The sequence below is a fragment of the Theobroma umbraticum genome, unplaced genomic scaffold (genome assembly GCF_002168275.2).
Source record: "Theobroma umbraticum cultivar Fairchild unplaced genomic scaffold, ASM216827v3 scaffold_89.0, whole genome shotgun sequence".
In the NCBI taxonomy this organism is placed as follows: Eukaryota; Viridiplantae; Streptophyta; class Magnoliopsida; order Malvales; family Malvaceae; genus Theobroma; species Theobroma umbraticum.
Window position 1 is genome coordinate 2,884,655 of NW_018397271.1, and position 24,406 is coordinate 2,909,060.

Consider the following 24,406-nt stretch of genomic DNA (forward strand, 5'->3'; position numbering starts at 1 on the left):
TGATATGTGACTTGATGGGGAACTAAATTATTAATCTAAGATTATGATTGAACTCAATGCGTAGTCCAATTCATTTATCTCTCTTTTGCTTATGTTTGATGGATGTAAGTTGTTTATTTTATTTTGTTCTTAATGCTTTTGATTGATAAGCCACCAATTAGATTGAGTTAGAAATCTGAGTTAAACCTTTATAAAAGAGCTTTAGGTATACCTTGAATATAATAGCGTATGATTGAATGCACTTAGTTGATTAGGTGGTTTGATTTGCATATAGGGTAAACATACACCTATAAGCCAAACGTAGCCAAAATTAAAGCACGAACTTAATAAATCTTTCTTTAATTTAATTTGAATAGATATATAGTGATAACTCTATTATATAGAGTTATTTTGACACATTTTGGGGGCTTAAGTAACTATGATCTTTGAGATTTTAGGTTTGGATTTTAGCATTTCAGGTGTTTTTCTAGTTTAAGTTTGATTACTTATTAAGTGATTAATTTAAGTTATTTTAGCTAAATTTTATGTTGTTTTGTTTTAAAATACTTTAAGAGTAGTTATTGCTAATTTCTCTTATGGCTTTTGTAGAAAATTGATGAAAAAGGCTCATTTGATGAAAATCAGTGTAGGTATGGCGATGACTTTATTCGTATATGTTTTAGTATTTTGACTATATCTCTCTTTAAACAACTCCAAATGAGGTGATTCTTGGACCATTAGAATTCTAAGAAGAAGGGATACAATGCTGTTTTTATCAATTCACCCAGTTCTGATTGGATCATAGTCAAATTATTTGTCAAAATCGGAGCACTGTAGTAGTATGCAAGGATTGAATATGATGTGGTTTTTGGAGCATATCTTTCAATCCAGAAGTCTAATTGATGTGATTCTTCATCCATTGAAAATTTAAGAGACAGGACTAAAACTTTTATGTTTACTACTTTGCCCAGTTCGGAACATGTCAGAGTGAAACTCATGCTTGAAGTTAATAGACTGCCACAATGCTGGGAGAACAAGGCTGCAGCGTTGATGAAAAAAAGCAGACATACAAATTTCTAGAGAGCTCAGCGCAGCAGCGCAGGACAAGTAGCGCCGCAGCGCTGGGCGGCTTTCCAAAAATAAAAGAAGTTGATGGTATTTTGGAAATCAGGTTATTTGGAGCCCATTTAAGGGACCTTTCTCATAGATTTTGAGGAAGAGGCAGCAAGCAACTATTCTGAAAATTTGAAGCCAAGAAAAATGCAAGAAAACAAGAGAATTGGAGAGACAATCAAGATCACAAAGCTCTAACTATTAGTTTTCTCTCTTACCTTTATGTTCTTCTTATTTTCTTTGACTTGGATTCATGGCTAAATTTCTTTGGATGTTGTCTTTATTAGATATTATGAGTTAAATTATTTTTCTAAGATTGCAATTGAACTCACACGTAATCTAAATTTTTAATCTCTTTCTTGCTTATTTTCAATGGGATTTGAATTGTTTATTCCAATTTGTTCTTAATGCTTTTAATTGCTTGGCTACCAATTAAATTGATTTAGGAACCTAAACAAACTTGGAAAAGGGAGTTTAGTGTAGACTAAAATTGGGATAGCATATGATCATATTACTTGATTTGCGTATAGGATAAGGGATATACCTATAGGCCATATGTAGCCAAATTAGAGTCTGAACTTAATGAATCTATTTTAATTTCAATTCATATAGGGATATAGTGTTTTGGTTAAAATAGATATTTTTATAAGATGAGTCGAGAGACCCTTATAAATAATTTAGGACTCTAGGTTAGCAATTCAACCCATTGAAATAAGTTAAGGAAGAGAGGTAAGATTTAGATGAAGTGTGAAGGATATTGTAATCCTAGCTTGTTTGATTTTATATTTATTTAAGCATTTATTATTTTGATTTTTCTTAGTTTAAATTTGCTAACTTAGTTTTATTTGATATTGTTTGGATAAGATTAATTTGCTATAATTTTAGTACTTAGTAAACTTTTAGATCAATTCTTTGTGGGATCGATACTCTACTTGCTAATATAATGTCTATTCGATATGTATACTTACGTAGTAGAATTTTAACTGACAAATATAGTAAATTAATTGAGAGAGATATTTTTATGAGAAACTCGACAGAGGCTTGTAAATAATTTAGGATTTTAAGTTAGCAATTTAATCAATTAAGGTAAGTTAAGAGAGAGACAATAATCAGGTGAAGTATTGAAGGACATCATAATCTTAGGTCTAAAAGTCAATCAAACATAGAAAAGTAATTTTGCTGAGTAAATTCAGAATAGTTTAAGTTTTTAAATTTTGCTTTTTTATTCAATTTTTAATGTTTGGATAAAATTAGGGTGTGTAATTTTAGTAATTAATAGTAAAAATTAATTCAATTTCCTGTGGGATCGACACTATACTCATCATTATATTATCTTTATAATACATATACTTGCGTGGTAATAAATTGAACAACAGCCTATATAGCCTTATTTTTTTTTCTCCACCAAGTACACCTTTGTCTTCCATTTCACTCTTCATTCATCAACCATATTTTTTTATTCTCAATTCATCACCCCGAAACTTGTTTCTTTCAATGATAGTGGGATGAATGCTTCATATCAAATTTACAAATTATACATACATATATATATTGTCCACCTTTTCATAAAAAATGCAATATATTTCCTAAAACAATGTACATGTTTAGGAATGAAGGGTATGGAATTGGAAATGTTATTTAAAAGCTTAGCTCACTTGTTTATGGTTGACAAAGACAAAGAAAAATTTCTTGGCTCAAGGCGGTATATTAGGCATAATATCTAATTGGGTTAGCTTGAACAGCTCAATTGATCCAACAATGGCCTAAGTCATTTCCAAGTTAAATGTCTCCTAATATTTCACCTCAAGAAAGGAACAAACAAATTCTAAACCTCCAAACCTAATCTAAGAGTTCATATTCAGATAATGATTTTCTAAATGTACATAATAACTCAATATAAAAGATAAAGTGTTCAATTGTGGAAATTTCATCCTAAAATGTTGCTACAGATAAGAATTCAACAAAATACATCAACTCTATTCATGCTTACTAAAAGTACAAGAGTAGTGAGACAACTACATTCCATCATTGGATGGGTAAGTCAATTTCATGGTGCATTTACTCTAATTTCATTTTTCACACATTCATAACTTAATAGGCGAAGAAAATAATAGAAAATAAATAAATAAATAAAGCATAAAAATATAAAAAGTTTAAATTCCCCTCCCAAACTTAAAATTAACATTGTCCTCAATGTTATTGAAAGTAAAGAAAAACAAACTCCCTTAAGCTTCCGGACGAAGTCAATCATCATCCGTATTTGCAACAATATCGTCATCCTCATCTTGGATAGATCAATCGATAGTGTGGGGAAAGTAGCCATGTCTATGCTAACATGCTTGGCATATGCCCTCATCATCTCCTTAATGGCTTTAAAGCACTTTGCTTAGTGGTTCAAACGGTGCTCAAGCCTTTCTATTCGTTTAGGCATGGGGAGATTCTTGGCATGCCACGGTGGTTAAGGTGCAGCTAATGAACTACCTCTAGTATCAATGTGCTCATGCATACGAAACTTGTGGATGATTCCACTATCCAATGGAATCTTCAATGTAGCAACTCTTCATTGGGTGACCAGACTACTCTAGCTTGACATCATAAGGCAGTTATCAAGGATGGATAACACAATCAGTCACGTGGTGAACTGGTTGACATGATAATGTTGTTGAAGATCGATTGCCCGATGTCAATAAACTTCCCAATCACAATGGCATACAAGAGGATTACTCAATCCTTTGTCACATCGCTCGAATCTTTCATAGGTAGTAGCTTTGCAGCCAAGAAATGATACCTTACCTTATAGTCATTCTTGAAGGCATTGGCTTTGAACAAAATTAAGACACCCTTGTGCAATTTCCATTTAGTACGTAGAATGCTAAGGTGCCTTAAAACTTCATCGAAATTGATGTCACCATTCATGAATTGGCAGTATTCGTCACTCAGAATGTCAAGTGTATTGTAAAATAAATTAATAGTATGAGCATTAAAAAGTACCTGACAACTTGAAATGAAGGCACGCCCATTGTCATGCTCAGTAGCATTAGCATATAATACTCGAACCATAGGCATTACTATTGCTTTAGGCTGAGTGCAAAATTTCTCCCATTGGCATGTGTTGATTATGTTGTAGATGTTAGGATAGAGACCTCTCCGAACATTGATACCATGTTCTAGAATTAGCACTTTTTGCACTAAGGACTGGGTGTGCCGCTTCTTAGCCTTGGTTGAAATAAATTTGCTACGATCAAAATTTTGCCCATTTCCACTAGCATGCATCCTCTTCTTTGGTTCCATGATAATTATCTGAGTACTCAAGCAACAAACAACATACTTTTGACCGCAATTAGTTAGTATACATTACAAAAATTTTAATCAACATGGAAAAAATAATTTATACTAATTATTCAACTCCTCAATAATATGAATAACACTAATTTTACTATCATCAAATTCAAATTCAAAGTGCAAAAAATTAGAGTTATGCAATATACCCACCATTCAAAGATTCTAATTTATGTACAAAACTTAGAAATTAATGAAACCCATATACTATATTGTTAAATCAAGCCTATACCCATTAATTCTAAGCAATACCCATTTTCAAAGCACAACACCAATCATCAGTATCATTAAAGAAAGGAAGTAGAGTACTTACCACAATTTCCCACGCTCAAATGCTTGAAAAAAATGTGAAAATGCTCTAAAATCTTCAAAATTCAAAGTTTATTGCAAAATAATTGGTGTTTGGAAAAGATTCGGTAGTGAGTAAGTGAAAAGGAGTGAGATTTTTCAAGTGGGGTGGAGAGAGAATAAGAATTTGAGCCTATGGTTCGAAAAGTGGTAAAAGGGGTTTATATAGGGTCATAGGCTCAACATAGCGTTGTGACACCAGGCCTGGAACACTGCGGTGCTCCACGAGCCCATGCCTTATGCATTTTTTTATCTTGTGGGGTTCTATAATGCCTTTAGGGTGGCACTGTAGTGCCTTAGCCTCAGGTTCTACTATGGAACTCGAGGGATGCCCCCTAGCATCGCGACGTTAGAATTATTTTTTTCAATAAACAAAAATAATTATTGTTATAAATAATACTTACCTGAAAAAAGAAAATAAAAATAAGTAATTAGTGATATAAAAATAAAAATAAAAATGATATTGCTATTTACTAACAAAAATAATTAAAGCATCATCCAAAATTGCTTAAGGAAATAAAACTTGGGTTGCGTCCCAAGCAATGCTTTCTTTAATATCTTTAGTTAGACTCCCGGTTAAGCTCAACTAGGGTCAAAAAAACTAATGGAGGAGTGTTGACGATCCATGTCAGCCTCTTAGTATTTATTCAACCGATGCCCATTCACCTTAATTTTTGCATTGATTATGTCATCCACTATTCCATGACACCATATGGAAACACTCTTGACAAAAGAAACTATCCTGTCCACCTTGGCTTCAACTTTCCTAACAACAGCTTCAAACAAAAATTAAACAATAGCGCATGTTGACCTGACTCAAAGTGTCACTCAACAATATTCTTGCCGTGCAATCATTTTGTTTTTTTCTTTGTAAATCTTGGCATTCTCATATGCATCTAATAGTATTTCATCCATCTCGTTTAATTGGAGCAATTGTTTTTCACCCACAGCTACATTTACTACAAAGCACTCACCATAAACATTAGTAGTTTTCAAAATGTTAAGGGTATTGAAGGTTACCTCTTATTTCTAGACTTTGAAGGTGAACTCTTCTTTCTCTACATCTATGAGTGCTTTAGCAATACTTGAGAAAGGTTTTCCTAAAATCATTGAAACCTCTTTATCCTCCTCCATATCGAGTCCTATAAAATCAACTAGAAAGATGAACTTGTCCATTTTTACTGATACATCTTCTACAATGTCATGAGGATAGGTGATGGTATGATTTGTTAGTTGTAAAGTCATTATGAAAGGTTTGATTTCTTTTAAACATAGTTTTTGGTAAATAGACAGTTGCATCATGTCGATATTAGCTCCTAAATCACTCAAGCTTTGGCAAAATAGTATGCTCTAATGGTGCACAATATCGTGAAACTGCCAAGATCCTTGAGTTTCAGTGGAAGCTTGTTTTGTATGATTGCATTACACTCTTTAGTGAGTGCCACAGTTTCAAACTCACTTGATCATCTTTTCTTCGATAATATCTCTTTAAGAAACTTGACATATGAAGGCATCTGATTTAAAGCCTCTGCGAATGGTATTTTGATGTGCAACTTCTTGAATACCTCTATAAATTTCTAAAATTAATTTTCTTGTTGTTTTTTGAATCTTTAAGGAAAAGGTGGTGGTGGCGTGACTGTAGTCTCCTTTTCTACAATTCACTTGTTTGGATTAACTACTTATGTCTCATTCTAAGCTTCCTTCTCCACTTGGTTAGCTTGTTTAGTATTGCCCTCAATTGTTTTTCCACTTCTCAAGGAGATGGCCTTCACATGTTTTTTGCCCTCCCTTCTTTGGTTTGTCATAGCGTTACTAGGCAATGTTCCTTAAGCCCTATTGTTAATTGTTCTTGCTAATTGCCCAACTTACGTTTCAAGGTTTCTTAGTGATACTGCCTGACTATTGATGAGGGAGTCTGTCTTGGTCATATATTGCATTATTAACTCCTCCATGGATGGCTTCTTCTCAAGAATGGGGGTTTTCACTTGCTCTTGAAAACTAGCTGGTATATTTGGTTTTGAAGTTGATGTTCCCTTGTTGTTTCCCCATGAGAAGTTTGGATAGTTTCTCCATCTAAGATTATATGTATTGGAGAAAGAGTTGGTTTGCTGTCTGTTGCCAACGAATTGAACTGTTTCCACGTTGTTATTTGGACACTAGTCACTAACGTGTCCATCCCCACAATTATCACAACTATAAAAAGACTTTGAACAAGATTAGTACTAAAAGAATTGAACTTTTCAGTTAGAGTAGCTAACTATGCAGTTAATGCTATGATGGCATTAATCTTGTGAGCTTTGACTTCTATTCTATGTTTGGATTATTCTGATGGCCACTAATAATTATTTGATGCCATCTCTTCCAATAGGTCATATGCTTTATCGATGCTCTTTCCCATGAGAGCTCCTTTTGTAGCTACGTCAATTGTATCTTGAACTTGGCTGCACAATCCATTGTAGAATGTCTAAACTTGAAGTCACTTCGATAAGCCATGATGTGGGCAGCGCCTAAGTAAGTCCTTGTATCTATCCCAAGCTTTATATAATGTCCCACTATCAAACTATATGAACGAAGAGATATCATTCCTTATCTTCGCTATTTTCGCTAAAGGGAAGTATTTTGCAAGAAACTTTTAGGTAAGGTCATCCCATGTTGTGATTAAGCCTATGGGTAAAGAATTCAACCATACCTTTGCTCTGTCCCTCAATGAAAATGGAAATAATCTTAGTCTAATGGCATCATCTATGATCCCGTTGTTCTTGTGTCACATATTTCAAGAAAATTAGATATGTGAGCATTTGGATCATCATTTAGAAAACCCCAAATTAGATTGACGTCGAGAGCATAATGATGATGGCCAACTTGATCTCGAAATTATTTGCTTAAATGGTTTGCCTTCTGATGCTTGATGGGATACCTTATACTAAAAGGACAACATAGTCCTTTAACGAATGATTCTCTTCAACTACCCTCTCTTGGACTTGCCACTTTCTTGGTTGTTCATCCATTGTACTAGAAGAATTAAAATCCTATTGACTTTCCCATCTCAGTCGTTGAAATGTCCACTTGATCTCCAGGTAACATAAGATAGTCTTTAAGTTTCATGCTCTGTGCATACAACGTCGAACACACCTAAAAAACATAAAAGAGAAGGAAAACTTGGTCTAAGACAATCTATTTAATTTAATATCAGTAAATATAAATAGAAAAATAAATCTCTGGCAATGGCGTCAAAAACTTGTTAATCAGATTATACATGTAAGTGCACGTAGTATTACAAGTAATATAAAGTAAGTCGAGTATTGTTTCCTAGAGAGATTTGCACCTATTTTTACTAAGTACTAAACTTCTAACAAAATAATCTCATGCAAGCTCTCGATTTCAAAGGATCAACTAAATAAAAATAATTGATTAATTAAATAATTAACGAAGCACAAAATGTCACTAAAATCAATATCAATGTTTCCTATAAAACATGTCCATCGACTTGTAAGGTACACATTGACTCTATCAAAGTTAATGCATGATGAAATCATTTTGATCATTTATACCGAGTGACAATTTTGTTCAAAATTCCTAATTGGTAAAAAATTGAAGATATATTAATGATTAAGGATTTAACTGAATTCAATAATCCAAAAATGCTTAATTGTTTAATTTGATATATTTTATAGCCCTATTCTTCAATTTAATCTCTTTGTAACCATATAGTGTCTGGTTTGATAGTTGATGCATAATCTCTGTATTCAAAGAGCAAGGCTTGAATTTCACTTTTCTCCAATTTTTTTTCTAAAAAAAAAGAGTAGTGAAATATAATTAATTAAATTTAAAACGCACGTAAATTAAACATTCTCATGAAAATCAACAAGAAGTGATCTTTATATAAAGTATGAAGTATAATTGATGTAAAATATAATTAATTTGACTCTAAAAATTTGTTTCTGATTAATCAAATTAATTGGTTTTTTTATATAAAGTATTTATAAGTTATAAATATAGCATATATGTTTATATAACAATAACATTTAAGTTACAAATATTTATCTACAACTACTATAGGATTAAATTTCCTTTCTTTACTATTGGGCTTGAAGCTTACTAAAATTCTGAATCTTAATTTTTACTATACAATGTACTGTTACTCAATTACTGTACAGATACATTACTGTTTTACCTTTGATTGTTATGTTTATTAATAGCCTTGAGTATCAATAGTACTTCTTTGTCCATTTTCTATTAATAAAGAAAATTTGCAGAATATGATTCTTTCATTTTCTTAAGATAATGGCAATTACGTGCGTAAGACGTAGGGAATGCTGGGAATGGGTGAAAGTGTACTTATACTACTGTATTTGCACCACAAGAGATGAAGGGTCATTTGCTTTGGGTTTGATCAATACCATAAGTTGGAGCGTCACTAAAATCCCTCAGATTATCACCAACTATTAGGAGAAATCCGTTAAGGGCCTCTCCCTTGGTTTCTTGATTACTTGGATTGTTGGGTGGGTATTTCTTCTATTCTACCATCACTTTTTCTTCCGTATTATTTACCAAAAAGATTTTATCACCATTCTATTTGCAGGGATCTTTTCAATCTTTTCAGTTGTATTCTTGAATTGATTACTGTAAGTGTTTTGCTCGCTTCCTGTATATATATATATATATATATTATGTTGATTTTTACTTGTTTTAGGTGTTTGTTTCTGTTCCCTATCCTAGTCTGATAACTAAGTCTACTTTGTTATCCTTTTCATTGTGTTGCTCATACAAATTGCATTGTTACTTTCTGTATATATAAAAATTATATATAAAGAAATACTAGAACCTCTAGACTCTTCTACTAGAATCTCTATATAAAGAAATGCTAGAACTTCTAGACTATATATAAAGAAATACTAGAACCCCTAGACTCTTCTACTAAAATCTTTGTATCAAAAATTACTAAAAGCTCTAGATTCTTTTATAGTCTAGAGGTTAGAGAATCTAAAGAAATAGTAGAACCTCTTGCTCTTTTTAAAAGAGTTTAGAAAAAATAAGCACTGTTTATTTAAATTTTTATTAATTCTCAACTTGACTGTGTTTAACAATTAACCTAATAGGGTTTTATATAATTATTCCTAAAAAAGAGACCCATGTGAGATTAATATAATTCTTAAATAAAATAAAAACATAATACTCAAATAAGCCATTCAGCTATTCAAGAATATTCATATAAACTCTTATTTTTTTATTACATTCAATCAAATCCCTATACTTTTGTTTGACATCAATTAAGCCTTTATGACTAATGATTGATTAATTGCCATTAATAAAAATATCACTTGTCTTTTTATATCCACATGATATAGATGTGGAGAGTGAAAAATGCCATATGATTATGTTATCATATCAAATTAGTATGTCATGTCATTATCAATTATAATACATTAGTACGTCATATCATAATCAATTATGATATTTTAGTATACCACATCAGCGTCACGCGACATGAAATAACAAATGACATTTTGATTAAGTTAATTATTAGTAATAAGGTTTTAATTGACTCAAAATAAAAAGTATAAAGACTTATTTGGTTTAAAATAAAAATACAAGGACTTGATTGGATGTAATAAAAATATAAAAAATTATTTGAATTTTCTTATATAGTTTAGCGATTTTTTTATATATTATGCCTAAAATAAAGAAGCAAGTAACCTATACAAGTAAAATAAAAGATAACTAAAAAAAGATAACTATGAAAATAATCCTCCTTAATTTAATGTGCAAGTAAGCTAATAACATACTTACGTATTTATTGAGATTAGTGTGTCTTTACATCGAGAAACATAAGATAACGCTTCCACAATAGAGATACATATTAAGGTTCATCCTATGTCATGATATAGGAAGTGATATATCATGTTATTTTTATCTAGTTGTTGTTCTCTTGCAAAGAATTGAACTTTCCAGTACATGGAACCTTGTTAACATAAAACAAGGAAATATTGCACAAAACTCAAAAACATTGTCAAATGCAATCTTAAAACCATCGTCATCCTTGTTTTTATATGGTTCTTATGGATATAAATATATGCATCTGGAATGCAAAATTAACAAAAAGGAGTAAAAGAAACTTAATGAGGTCACACTGTGAGGTTGCCATCTCTAGAATATTGAGATAAAAACTAGCTTGAGTATTATTTTTGTTTAACCAAGTATTGGACAAGGGTCCATTTTGCTTTGTTATACTGGTTTGCTAAGCTAGAGTGCTTGTTGCTACTACATGTCCTTTGAATGTGTAAGGATTGCATGCTTACCTTAATGTTATGTTAAACACTTGGTGATTTTGCACAAGTCTTAATCATGCATCTCATGTATATATTTATGTATCTCTCTTCAAGTGATGATTGATATTAACCAAATTCCTTTGTTTCTCATTGTCTTTACTTTCTTCTCTAAATGCTTGCTACTTTTATTGTGAATTAACAATAACATGGTATTAGAGCACATAACCGATCCTTGAGTCACTTAAATATTTACAAACAATCTTAAAATCTCATCTTTCATCTGCTATAACCCAACTTCTTTTCAAACAATGTCAACTTCAACCTCAACTATTACACAGCAATCACCACCTTCTTTTGATGGTTCAAACTATGCTATTTGGGCCATAAAAATGAAAGCATTTCTCAGAGTTGTTAATCTTTGGAATGCTGTTGAGATTAAGACTGAATTACCAGTGCTGAAAGAGAATGCTACATGAAAAAGACATTACAAAGAGATATAGATTTTTGTCTTTCATACATTTAGTTGTGTCTAAATCAGTTTTTAACAGAATAATGGGATGTGAGACTGTAAACTAGGCTTGGAGTAAGCTTAAGAAGGAGTTTTTGAGGTTTACAAGAAATAAACAGGTGCATTTGTAAAATCTCAGAAAGAAATATGAGCTTTTGAGAATGAAAGAGAATTAGACAGTAGGTGAATTTGTTGAAGATCTGATGAAATCGATAAACTAGATCAGACTCATAAGAGACTCTCTTACTGACTTCAAGGTAGTAGAAAAGATTATGTTAAGCTTACCAGAGAGGTTTGACACCACAATCACTTCTCTAGAACAAGTAAAGGACATCTCAGAACTTTCAATATCAGACTTGGTTAGCGCTTTGGAGGTTGATGAACAGAGAAAGGCAGTAAGAAGAGATGAAATAGTTGACCATGCATTGACACCTCATGCAAAAGGTAAAGCTCTTGTTGATTCTTCGTTTAAAAAGAATTCAAATGAAAATAAAGAAAAAGACAAAGCTGGTATAGCTACTAGAAGGTTTCAAAATAAAAAAAGCAAGTTTCTAGTTTGTTCTTATTGTAAGAAGAGAAGCCATTCTGAAGCTTATTGCTAGTTTAGACTTAAGGTCAAATGTAATGCATGTAAGCAATTAGGACATGTAGAAAAATCCTACAAGAAGAAAGCTAAGGTTGTAGATAAAAAATCCCAGATTGCAAAACAAGTCGAGAAAACTGAAGTTGCAAAAGAAGTCTTGTTCATGGCTATTAAAGATTCTAACTCAATAGATAAAAAACAGTGGCTTCTTAACAATGCACATTCTAATCATATGACTTCAAAGGTTGAGTTATTCTCTAAACTTGATACTGATCACTGTTCTTCAGTTAAAATTGGAAATGGCTTTATACTGGATTCTATAGGGAAAGGAACAGTTGCAATCCAAACTGCTTCAGGCACCAAGTATGTTCTAAATATGCTTCTGGTTTTAAAATAACTCAAAATTTATTATGTGTCGGTCAATTAATTGATGATGATTATATGCTGGTATTCAAAAATAATGCCTGCACAGTTTATGAACCTTTTGGTGTCTATATGATGTTTGTTCCTATGGTCAGAAACTATTTTCCTATTAAATGGGGCAATATGTGTTTGTCTAAAATAGAATCTTCATCAAAACAAACCTATTTATGGCACAAAAAGCTAGGCCATTGCAATTATAAGTCTTTACTGCAAGCAAATGCCTCTGGTTTGTTGTTGGATCTTCCTAAATTGCATGGAAATGGTCCTATATACAGTTCCTATCAGTATGGTAAGTTGACTATAAAGTTTTTTCCCAAGTTAAGTTTGAATAAAGTAGAAAACAGATCAGACTTAGTTCGTTCTGATGGTGCTGGACCTATGGTAAGCCCTCTCTAAACGAAAGCAAATATTTTGTTATTTTTATTGATGATATGTCTAGAATGACCTAGATTTATTTGATATAGCATAAGTCAGAAGTGTTTTCAATGTTTCAAAAATTCAAAGCTAGAGTTGAGAATAAATTTGGTTGCGAGATCAAGGCACTAAAGACAGATAATGGAGGATAATATACTTCTTCAAAGTTCACAAGCTATACAGAGAATGAGGGTATTCGTCATCAATTAACAGCTATATATTGTCCTAAACAGAATGGTGTCAATAAAAGGAAGAACAGAACAATTGTTGAGATGTTCAGGTGCCTTTAATTTGAAAAGATGCTTCCTAAAAGCTTCTGGGCTGAAGCAGCTAGCACTGCAGTCTATCTGAAGAATATCTTGATCACTTAAGCTATGAATAATAAACTCCTTATGAAGCTTGGCATAACATCAGGCCTTTTGTGGATCATTCGAGGATCTTTGGATCCATTTGTTATCTTCATGTTCCTGAAGAACTTAAAGATAAGCTATAGCCCAAGGTAAAGATGGGAATTTTTATTGGTTACAGTCAACAATGTAAAGTTACAAAGTTTATCAAATTGAGTCTACTCAAGTCTTTGTTAGCAAACTTGTAGCATTTGATGAAAGAGCATACTGGAACTGAGAGCAAAATCAAGTGCAGTATACTAGAATTTTAGGTGAAGATGTTGATCTTCAACCTGTAAGCAATGATAAGATGTTTGATACAAAATAGATTGTATATGAACTTCTTGTGAAAGGTACCCAACTGTTACAGGAGATTTATGAAAGCTATAATGTAGCAGTATCTGAGCTTGCTACACCTACTGTTATGTTACCAGAATGGAAGAAGCTATGAAAGAGGAAGTGAAGATGATAAATCTCAACAAGACATAGAGCTCAGTAGATAAGCCTAAGCATTATCATGTTCATAGAGTGAAATGGGTGTTTAGAAAGAAATTGAACTCTGATGGTTTTTTCAACAACCATAAAGCAAGGTTGGTTGTCAAAGGCTTTGCTCAATTACCTGATGTAGACTATCATGAAACATTTGCATCAGTTGCTAGCATGGATACCATTCGATTGCAAATAGCATTGTCAGCTAAGTTTAAATGGAAAATATTCCATTTAGACATTAAATCTGCTTTCTTAAATGGTGATTTGCAGGAAGCAATTTCCATCAAGCACCCTTATGGTTTTGAAATTGAGCCTAATAGAGACAAGGAATACAAACTTCATAAGGCTGTTTATGTTTTGAAGCAGGCGCCACGTGCTTGGTACTGCAAGTTTGATGACTATCTAAAGAGTCAAGGATTTCAAAAGAGCAGTAATGAAGCTACCTTGTATATACAGAAAACTAGTGATTAAAATCCTTTGATTATCTCATTATATATTGATGACATGTTAGTTACAGGAGGAGATGATCAAAGAATTGCAAAACTCAAATTTGAAATGCAAAACAGATTCAGAATGACTGATCTTGGATGGATGAGCTATTTTCTAGGATTACAGATTCTTTAAGGCAATACAGGAATTTATATATTTCAATCAAATTACATGGGTGAAGTTCTGGACAAGTTTAAAATGTTAGGTTACAAGATTGTAGGAACTCCACTTGTTACTCATGAGAAGCTGTCAGTTGATAAGGTATTTGTACTTGAAAATCCTTCAGCATTTAGAAGCTTGATAGGATCATTGCGTTAAATTTGTGCTTCAAGGCCAGACTTGATGTTTGCTGTGAATTATCTGTCTAGATTCATGCAAATTCCTACCACTAAACATTTTTCAACAGCTAAAAGAGTGTTTAGATATTTAAGAGGAACTGTTAATCTTAGTCTTCAATTCACTTATTTTGATGCAAAGTCAGTTAAGTTAGTTGGTTTCTCAGATAGTGACTGGGCAGGATGTGTGGATGATTGCAAAAGTACTTCTGGATATATGTTTACACTCGGAAATGGTGTCTTTGTTGGAATTCAAAAAAGCAAGAGACTACTACTCAATCCTCTGCATAAGCAGAGTATATAACAGCAGCTACACCTGCAAATCAAGACATCTGGGTGAAGAAAATTTTAACTGATCTTGGTTTTCTTCATGTGCCTCCAATCAAGTTGTATGTGGACAACAAGTTTGCTATTGCTATGGTGAAAAATCCTGTTTTTCATAGCAAAACAAAACATATCAAGGTCAAATACCATGCCTTGAGGGAAGCTGAAAAGAATCCAGAAATCTCCATTCAGCATTGTAGTTCCAGTGATCAACTTGTAGACATTCTAACTAAATCTCTGCACTTGTCCAGGTTTGAAGAACTAAGAAGCAAATGAAATGTTCATCAAGTTAGTGTTTAGGAGGAGTGTTGAGATAAAAATTAACTTGAGTGTTATTTTTGTTTAACTAAGTATTGGACAGGTGTCCATTTTGCTTTGTTGTATGGGTTTGATAAGCTAGAGTGCTTGTTGCTGCTACATGTCCTTTGAACGTGTGAGCATTGCATGCTTACCTTAATGTTATGTTAAACACTTAGTGATTTTGTACCAGTGTTAATCATGCATCTCATGTGCATATTTATTTATCTTTCTTCAGTTAATTTGATAATTGATATTAACAAAGTTGCTCTGTTTTTCATTGTCTTTACTTTCTTTTCTGCATGCTTGATACTTCTGTTGTGAAATTAACAATAAACGGAAACTGATAGTTAAGGCCTTTCTCCCACTTTTCACAAGCTAGCTAATTGATCAGACATAAACGTGCATTCTCTCTCTTTGTATAGCCCTGAAAACAAATTGCATCTTGACGCGAAGCTGCGACTAGAACTTTCATGTATAGTCCCCGTACTCGAAGAGTTGTTCATTTCTTTTGTCTCAGATAGATGGCGGCAACGACTACAATGGCAATAGGAAGGGCAACAAGCGATTGGAAGCTGGTCCTGACACCCCATGCTGCAAAAACCATAACCTGCTGCTTCTTCGCCATATTCTCCGCTCTCTTTCCTTGTGCATCTGATGAGTTGGCTCCCTCATCTCTCTGTTTCGTCTTTTCGAAGTCAATTTCCAGGGATTGATAGGAATCAATTTTCACAATTTATTGTTTTGCCTTGGATTAGGACAACTGGAAGTTCAGATATCCGATGGTTTGCTGAAAGCAATAGACAGGACTTGTAGCGGTTGGGTGTTCCTTGCTTTGTTTTACCAAAACACCCATACTTCCAATTCCAAACAAGCTTACTAGATTTTCGTTAATGCTACAGTCAGAAGACAATGTCCATTGACGTGTTGGCAATTCGAGAAAAGAGCAACTCGGGATGCTAATGACTGAATCATACAGATTTTTCCATTCTTGTGGTTGAAGCTGAGTTGTTAGTCCAATAAATTTATGCAATTTAGGTTAGAGTTATTCCCTCTTCTCCCATCCGTTGTTACATATCAATTACCAAGCATTTGTACAGAGAGGTCACGCTATAAATTTTTGGAAGGGACTACAATGAAAATTCTCCATCATATGCTAGACAAATCAAGCATGACGACCAAGAATTGGAAAGCATAGGGAAGACCAAGTCCCCGGCCGGCAACCGATTGTGGTTTTGGGATTGATAAGAATTAATTTGGAAAAAATAGACAAAATTTTTTAAATTATAAATACTAAAGAGATTATAAAAATTATCAACCGAAAATCTTAAAAAAAATTTTCTAACGAAAATATGAAAAGATATTGAGTTATATATTATTGAATTAATAATTAGACCAAGAGGCTGTTTATTATCATCAACTCAAAACCTTTAAGTCTATTGTATGCAACTGTAAGATAAATGGTGAATTAAACTTGTATATATACTTGGATTTCATTGACTATATCAAAATTTCCCAGCTGACAAAACAATTTAAGATCAACAGTTAAATGTAAAACTAAATTAAGTTTTGAAAATGTTTTTCAAAAGTGAAATTTGAATATTTAGCTTAAATTAAAAAAAAAAAAGTCAACAATACTTAACCGGGTCATAATTTCTATTCATAAATAATAAAATTAAAATTGGCCTTTTTCTTTAAATAATAAAAAGAACAAAGTGAATGATAGTGTTGATATGGATAATTTGACAAAACCAATACTACTTTTGATAAGGGCCTCCTACTTCCCACCAAACCCGACAATAATTGTTAACATATATGAACAAAGAAGAAACAAACAAGGAACAAGAGTTGCTGCTCGGATTGAAAAATGGCCTGGATTCTACTTTATCTGTGAAGCTGGTGAAGTGGAATCAAAGCATGGATTGCTGTTCTTGGGATGGTGTAAGCTGCGATGCAGGTGGTCATGTTATCGAACTACTCAATCTCCGGTGTGATTAACAATTCAAGCAGCCTCTTCGGTCTTCTGTGTCTCCAGAGTCCAAATTTGGCATATAACAGATTCAACTCCACAATTCCTTCTGGGCTTGATGAGCTCGCGGATTCGAGTTACCTCAATTTGTCAAATGCTGGCTTCAGTGGTCAAATACCTGTAGCGATTTCACGAATGACAAGGTTGGTTACTCTTGATTTATCTACGCTAAACTTCCCTAGAGACGTTCCATTGAAGCTTGAAAACCCAAATCTACGAATGCTTGCTCAAAATCTGAGAAAGCTAGAAGAACTTTACGTTGATGGCGTGAAGGTATCAGCGCAGGGCAAAAAGTGGTGCCAGGCCATATCTGCTTCATTAAGTGAATTGCAAGTGTTGTGCATGTCCAAATTTGAAGGGCCAATACCAAATGTGATCGGTGAATTCAAAGCACTCTATGCTCTGGACTTGTCACACAATGCTTTCACGGGCGGGCGCAATCCCACCATCACTAGGAAAGTTGCAACAGCTGGAATCCTTGGACCTCTCAAGTAATAACCTGTTTGGCAGTATTCCTCAACAGCTGGCAAAACTAAATTTCCTTGCATTCCTTAACATCTCAAAAGGTAATCAGTTTCAGTGGCTTTCAGATGATTCATTTGATAACAATGGGGGATTCTGTGGACCACCTTTAGAGGCAAAATGTCTATCCCCAGACAGCCCTCCCCTTCAGATTCTGAAACTGGGAAGCAGATCGACCACAGCTGAGACAGGGAGCGATATTGATTGGAATTTTATAAGTGCTGAGATAGGGTTTTTCTTTGGGTTAGGAATTGTCATTGCACCCCTTATCTTTTGGAAGAGATGGAGGATATGGTAGTATAAGCACATTGATCGTGCTCTTTTCAGGCTTTTCCCTCGGCTGGAGAGCTCACCGGAGTCAGAGGAAGAGGCTCCAGCAACGATGGAAAGGAGCAGGGAATCAATGAAAAGATTTTTAGCTACTTCCTTTGTTGTCTTTTCCTGTTTTTGGTTCTTTTTTTTTTCAATTCTTTTGAATAAAACAAATTAAATTATCTTAAAAATAGAAAATGAAGGGGAACATTCTCTTCTCAAGTTAACATTCTTTCAGTTTTAATGCAAATTGAAAACGTTTTCACTTCTCTAGCTGATCATCCTTGCTTGATAACATTAATATCCAAAGGCTCATCAGGACAACATTAATATCCAGAATGATACCTGTGATAGAAACAAAACATTAATCTAACACATACCTGATCATAATTCAATTTCACTTGTCCCTATCTGGGTTGGAGGTTTACCAAATAATAAAAATGATTGCTGACTCCAACCACTTAGATTGGACCATGCACCAGAATCTCGGCTCCCTCTTATGAAAATTGAGATCGTTTTGCCTTATGTCAAATCCAAAATAAACTGCAGTCATAGCACCTAGAATCTGAAGATGAAACTTTTGCTTAAAACATTTTATCAGTAATTCATAATAAAGATTTTTCCTCAACTTGATATGGGAAGAAGGGCTAATGGAGTTCGCAAGGGAAACTAGAGTAATTCAAGTCTTTCCTGATGTGATAAAAAGCAATGTCATGGCTCAATATCAATGTGCTTCTATGGAATCTATTCGATAGATAGCCTAGCAATTTTCTTCTGCTGTCATTCAAGTCTTGCAGATTGCAGCAATCGGTGCCATAATCATGGTGTATACATGTACACTACAACGAGGGTACAATTCCTTTCATGCCTTCAAACACTTATTAAAAACCTTTTCCAAATTCCTAACTGGTAAAAAATTAAAGATATATAGTTGATTAAGGATTTAATTGAATTCAATAATCCAAAAAATGCTTAATTCTTTAATTTGAAATATTTCAGAGCCCTTTTCTTCAGTTTAATCTCTTTGTAATCATATAGTATTTGGTTTAATAGTTTATGCATGATTTTTTTAGTCAAAGTACCAAGTTCGAATTTCGCTTTTTCTCTAATTTTTTTTAAATAAAAAGTTGTGAAATATAATTGATTAAATTTAACACATACGTGAATTAAACAAATATAATTGATTTTGATTTTAAACTTTTATTTTTGGTAACCAAATTTTTTATATAAAATATTTATAGGTCATAAATATAGCTTATATGTTTATATAACGATAACATTTATGTTATAAGTATTTATTTACAAACTATAATAGGATTAAATTTCCTTTTGTTATTGTTGAGTTTGAAGTTTACTAAAATTCTAAATCTTAATTTTTACTTACACTGTACTGTTATTCAATTACTGTACACATCATTACTATTTCTCCTTTATATTTGTTGAGTATCAATAATACTTCTTTGTCCATTCTCTGTTAATACAGAAAACTTGCATAACAAGATTCTTGCAATTTCTCAAGATAATGGTAATTACGTGTGGGGAATGCTGGGAGTGGGCGAGAGTGTACATAAACTACTGTATTTGCAGCGCAAGAGATGAAGGGTCTTTTGCTTTGGGTTTGATCAGTATCATAAGTTGGACCGTGGCTGAAATCCCTCAGATTATCACCAACTATAAGCAGAAGTCCGTTGAGGGACTTTCCCTTGGTTTCTTGATCACTTGGATTGTTGGGTGAGAATTTCTTTCTTTTCTCACCTCCATATTATTTAGCGGAAGGATTTTATTACCATTCTGTTTCCATTTTGTTTCTTGCTTATGCACTTGCAGGGATCTTTTCAATCTTTTCGGTTGTATTCTTGAACCAGCTACGGTAAGTGCTTTGCTCGTTTCCTGTATATATATGGTGATTGGGTGATTGTTACTTGTTTTCTGTGTTTGTTTCTGTTCCCGTATCAGACCGGTGCAACTTTTTCGCTGTCCAGCGTACAAACATGCATCTATTCATTGCTAAAAGATAGATCACATTAGGAGAGAATGATTTTTTTATTAGGGACACTTTGTCCTCTTGCTTTCTAAAATATTAAGAATAAATCTTCATGGGGCTCTTGTCTAGTTTGAAAGAAATAATTATTTTGATTTCCTATGGGAATTAGTATTGCAGCCAGTGAACTGAAACTTTATTGCTTCCCTTTGCAGCTTCCGACGCAATACTATATGGCAGTTGTAAGAATATACTAAACCCAAAATGTTGTTAGTCTAGTCAATTCTTAATAAGTATATTGTTCTAACTCTCAATTATTGATTTACATGACCTTCGTCAAAGCACAGTTGTATGCAATGACTAGCTCAATTCTTTCGGCACAGAGTGTGTACTATGGTCACATTTATCCTCGATTAAAGTTCAAAGGAGTGCGCCACAAGGTAAGAAGTTTAGCTACATTTCTCTTAGAAAAGTTTAGGCAACAATTTTGTACATTACAAATTCATCTCTGCTTGGAGTCTAATTGCATAACTCAATGGTCAAGTTAAAGCTCTGCACTCCCGAAACCAGTGAACCTAGTAGAGAAAGGAAATAGACTATTTTGTTAAATGGTGAGCAGGAGAGAAAAATGTTTAGTTTTTCATTAAACCAAGACTAGCTTGTATGGTATTTTATGTTGTATATTTAAATGATATAAATCTTTGGATTGGATTTATTTAAAAGGTCAACAAAAATATGAATTGGGAAAGGAGACGCAAATCCATTGTGTTTTTCATGTTACTTCAGAAGAGTATATGGTATCTTATGGAATTATGTGTATTGTGATGATCATGCAAATACATGAAACAGATACTTGGTCATCTTGATATGGATTTGGTAAACTTGATTTCTCAAAAATTCGATTTCAGTTGAGTTGTAGTTTTAACAATTATGTAGAATTGGTTCTGTCAGCTCTTAATAAAATAGATTTGATTGCTTTACCAAGGGATGAATCATTAGGGGCTAATTGTTCTCAGTTTTATATTTAATAATCAATAAGGATGGAAATTAATAGTACCTCAGTTTATTGGAAGCCCATACACAAGGAAGTGAAAAGGGAATAAATGTAAATAAGCTACATAACCATTTGTATCAGAACAACAATGAATCAATAGATCATCTTTTACCTAATTGTCCAACAGCTTAAAAATTATGGTCTCCAGTTTTTGCTTTGTTCGTAGTGGCTTGGCCACTTGGGTGATTCCAGATATAGTGGTTGATTTATTACATGCTTGGAATATGGGTTTCAGAAAACGCACATATTGGGAGGGCTGTAGATTTTAGTGTCATTAGCTCTAATGTGAAGAAAAAAAGCTTGATATGCAGAAGTTGGAATTGCATTTCTAGGATATTAACTTATTATCACTGACATTCTATTTGGACATTCGAGTTGTATTTAAACTTTCTTTCTAATCTCTTGTTTCATTATGTGCTGCTTTTGCACTTAGTATGTTCCATTTTGCTGTTAATAAATTCTAAGCATACCAGGAAAAGAACTTTCAAATTTTTGTGGTCGGAGGTCTTAAGTTGAGAGATCAAGTCTATGTAACTTTTTAGGTACCTGATATGTGGTCATGGAACAATCTCAATGTATCTAACCATGATATGCTATGGAATCTTCATGATATTCGCTCAGTTCTTTTCTCCATACTTGTATTTAGTTTTCCCGCAGTGGAGATCAACACAAATATAACCTTCTGAAAGCATTGCAGGAGTACTAAGCATCTTCACTGGTCTTTGATGGTCGCTTTTTTTTCTATGAAGGTTTTTATTTTGTTTTCATATATGTATCATGCAACAAAATTCCACAATTCACTGTGTTTCATATGTAGGGCTCCAAAGAGGACCAACCTGAGGCAGTGGAAAGAGTTGGTAAAGAGATTAACAATTTTGATGTGAAACAAGTTGTTGATGCTGACAGACTAAGTTCTCCTATTCCTCTTCCAGCAATAAATTTAAAGAGTTCTCCGGGCAAAGAATTTTACTACATGTAATTCCATATTCACCTTTAAGCTCTCACATTTTCACTATTTTGCTTTACTTTTTGGACCTTACACCTCAACAACCTTTGTACATGAGAAACACAAACAACATGATTTATTTTCCTTTCTTTTCTTTTTTTTGAAGTTTGCATCTGGATTCTGTTATTTTTTGGAATATTTGGTTCACTGAACTTAGAATTGGTTCTGCCATCCAAGTTAAAAGATCAAATTTCCATATATACCTCCTGGATTGTCATTTAGTTAAGCATATGTCATAGACTTAGAATTGGTTTACCCACTACCCTGACTACATGTACACTTTCAAAGACATATTTCTGTATGTCACATTTTGGTTGTTCAACAAAATTTTGGGACATTTAGGAAGAAAGAGTAACTGATAGATGCTGATGCAGACACAAAGATAGACTTAGAGCAAGTTTTCTCATACTTTTTGAGATCCTGAAAGAAGGTTAGAAACCAAGTTTTCAGTGACCAGTAGGACATATAATGAATCAAACTACTTCAAGATATATGTCATGCTGAAAGATGGAGGTCACAGAAAACCATATGCATATTTTGGTATGCCCTTCTGAATGATGCATAAAGTGATGATATAATTGTTCAGTTTGGTTTTTTATATTATGTTAGGTCAGCAAGATCTCTATCAACTAGTCATACTCCCACAGAAGGATGCTTCCTTGCACAAAGAATGACGACTCCTTTTCATACAAGAAATTCAGTTGAAGAGCCATTGCTCGGTGCACTTGTTTCTACCCAGACTGCCTCTCCTCCAAGCACCAAAACATTGCTATGCTTGGTGACTATTAATTAACTTGAAGAACTAGCATCCTATTCTATTTTAAAAAGAATGTAATATATGAATTAACTTTTCTCTGTTTCAGGTATCTGTATTAATGTTCATTGCCACATTTAATTTCAAGCTCTCAGCATTTAATAAACTTCACGTAGAGCCTGAGATAATAAATCAAGGATTCGTGATACAAATAGGAAGAAAGCTTCTCCAGGTACTTCAACCTGCTATTAGTTTCCTCTCTATGTGCATAATCATTTGCTGGAACAGCACACTTATATGTATAGACTGATATTAAAGCATTATAGAGTTTCTCCTAAGCCTCCTCTATCCAACATGTTTGTTAACCTTAATTTATTTATTTTTTTATGAGCATTACCTATTTTATTTGACTTCCTGTTTCAGCATGTCAAAAATTTGGAATTCACCTCCTTGTGGATAAGCATGTAAATTGGATGCCACCATGTTTTAGGGAATGTGAAAGCTCTTGAATGCCTATTGGCTCCATAGCTCTTACTTTTTATGCCCTTTTGCTTCAACTAGGTTGAACTCATTGTGATATTTTAAATTTAACTTTGCCGAAGAGGGATAGGCATCACCAAACATTTACTGGGATTTCAGGTAAATGCTACGTCATTAGGAGAAAGCGGTATTGGAGGAGGCAGCAGGGTTGGAACTTTTCTTGGTTGGGCAATGGCAGCTATTTACATGGGTGGACGCCTTCCCCAAATTTGCTTAAATGTAAGTTTTGTAGGAACCGAATGAGTAGTGTGTTTTAGCTGTTTCACATAAAAAGATGAAAGTGTTTAAATTGCTATATGTTCCTCTATTTTTACTTGATTGCTCATGTCCCTTTGAACTTTCAATTTTAAATTTCTAATCCTTCAACTTCTTAGTAACTATAGGGTTAGACTGGACCTCTATTAGATGTGTATAAGTATGGTTCTTATACATTTGTAACCTGGGGCAAGCTAGCATTATATGTAAGACTTCCCCTCCTTGCCACACCAAGTAGTCTAAGCACAGCTCCTCTGCTTACTACCTGCTGATCCTAAAATGTAATATAGCAAAGGATATCAGGATTAGAATTTTAGAGCTTTAGATAAAACGGGATCTAATACCATGATACTCAACCATTAGACCTAAATGCTTAAGCTAGTAGATCGGGGCCAAACTAATGGTATTTCTGTTAGAGGATTAAAATATCTCTTTCTAGTTGTCACAAGGTTTGTGATACAACGTGATTTTTTCACAAAGCATATGTTTAATAGAAGAATTATTGTACTTTTGACTAGTGGAGGAAGGATTGCCTTGGTATCTATCCTTGATTTGTCCAAAATCATGAAATTTTTGGGCAACATTTTGTTTTAAGCAGACAAATTGAATATCATGTATTTGAGTTGAACTTAATGTAGTTTTCCTGTTCAACTTTGC

The 24,406-nt window shown here is 33.4% G+C and overlaps 1 protein-coding gene and 1 non-coding gene across 2 annotated transcripts in view; both read left to right on the plus strand.

Annotated features, from left to right (window-relative positions):
• The first annotated feature begins 7,265 nt into the window (after positions 1–7,265).
• On the plus strand, positions 7,266–7,372 carry LOC149526510 (small nucleolar RNA R71). The gene has a single exon (XR_016351929.1). It is a non-coding gene; the product is annotated as a small nucleolar RNA R71 (small nucleolar RNA).
• Positions 7,373–17,247: 9,875 nt separating this feature from the next.
• Positions 17,248–24,406, plus strand: part of LOC110426556 (uncharacterized) — an 8,334-nt gene continuing 1,175 nt past the window's right edge. The window contains exons 1-11 of the mRNA XM_089785335.1: positions 17,248–17,784; positions 17,849–18,090; positions 18,175–18,280; positions 19,643–19,890; positions 19,987–20,029; positions 20,356–20,382; positions 20,488–20,580; positions 22,012–22,169; positions 22,810–22,978; positions 23,064–23,186; positions 23,594–23,717. Coding sequence (XP_089641461.1) covers positions 17,248–17,784; positions 17,849–18,090; positions 18,175–18,280; positions 19,643–19,890; positions 19,987–20,029; positions 20,356–20,382; positions 20,488–20,580; positions 22,012–22,169; positions 22,810–22,978; positions 23,064–23,186; positions 23,594–23,717 — 1,870 coding nt within the window. The remainder of the gene's footprint in view (positions 17,785–17,848; positions 18,091–18,174; positions 18,281–19,642; positions 19,891–19,986; positions 20,030–20,355; positions 20,383–20,487; positions 20,581–22,011; positions 22,170–22,809; positions 22,979–23,063; positions 23,187–23,593; positions 23,718–24,406) is intronic.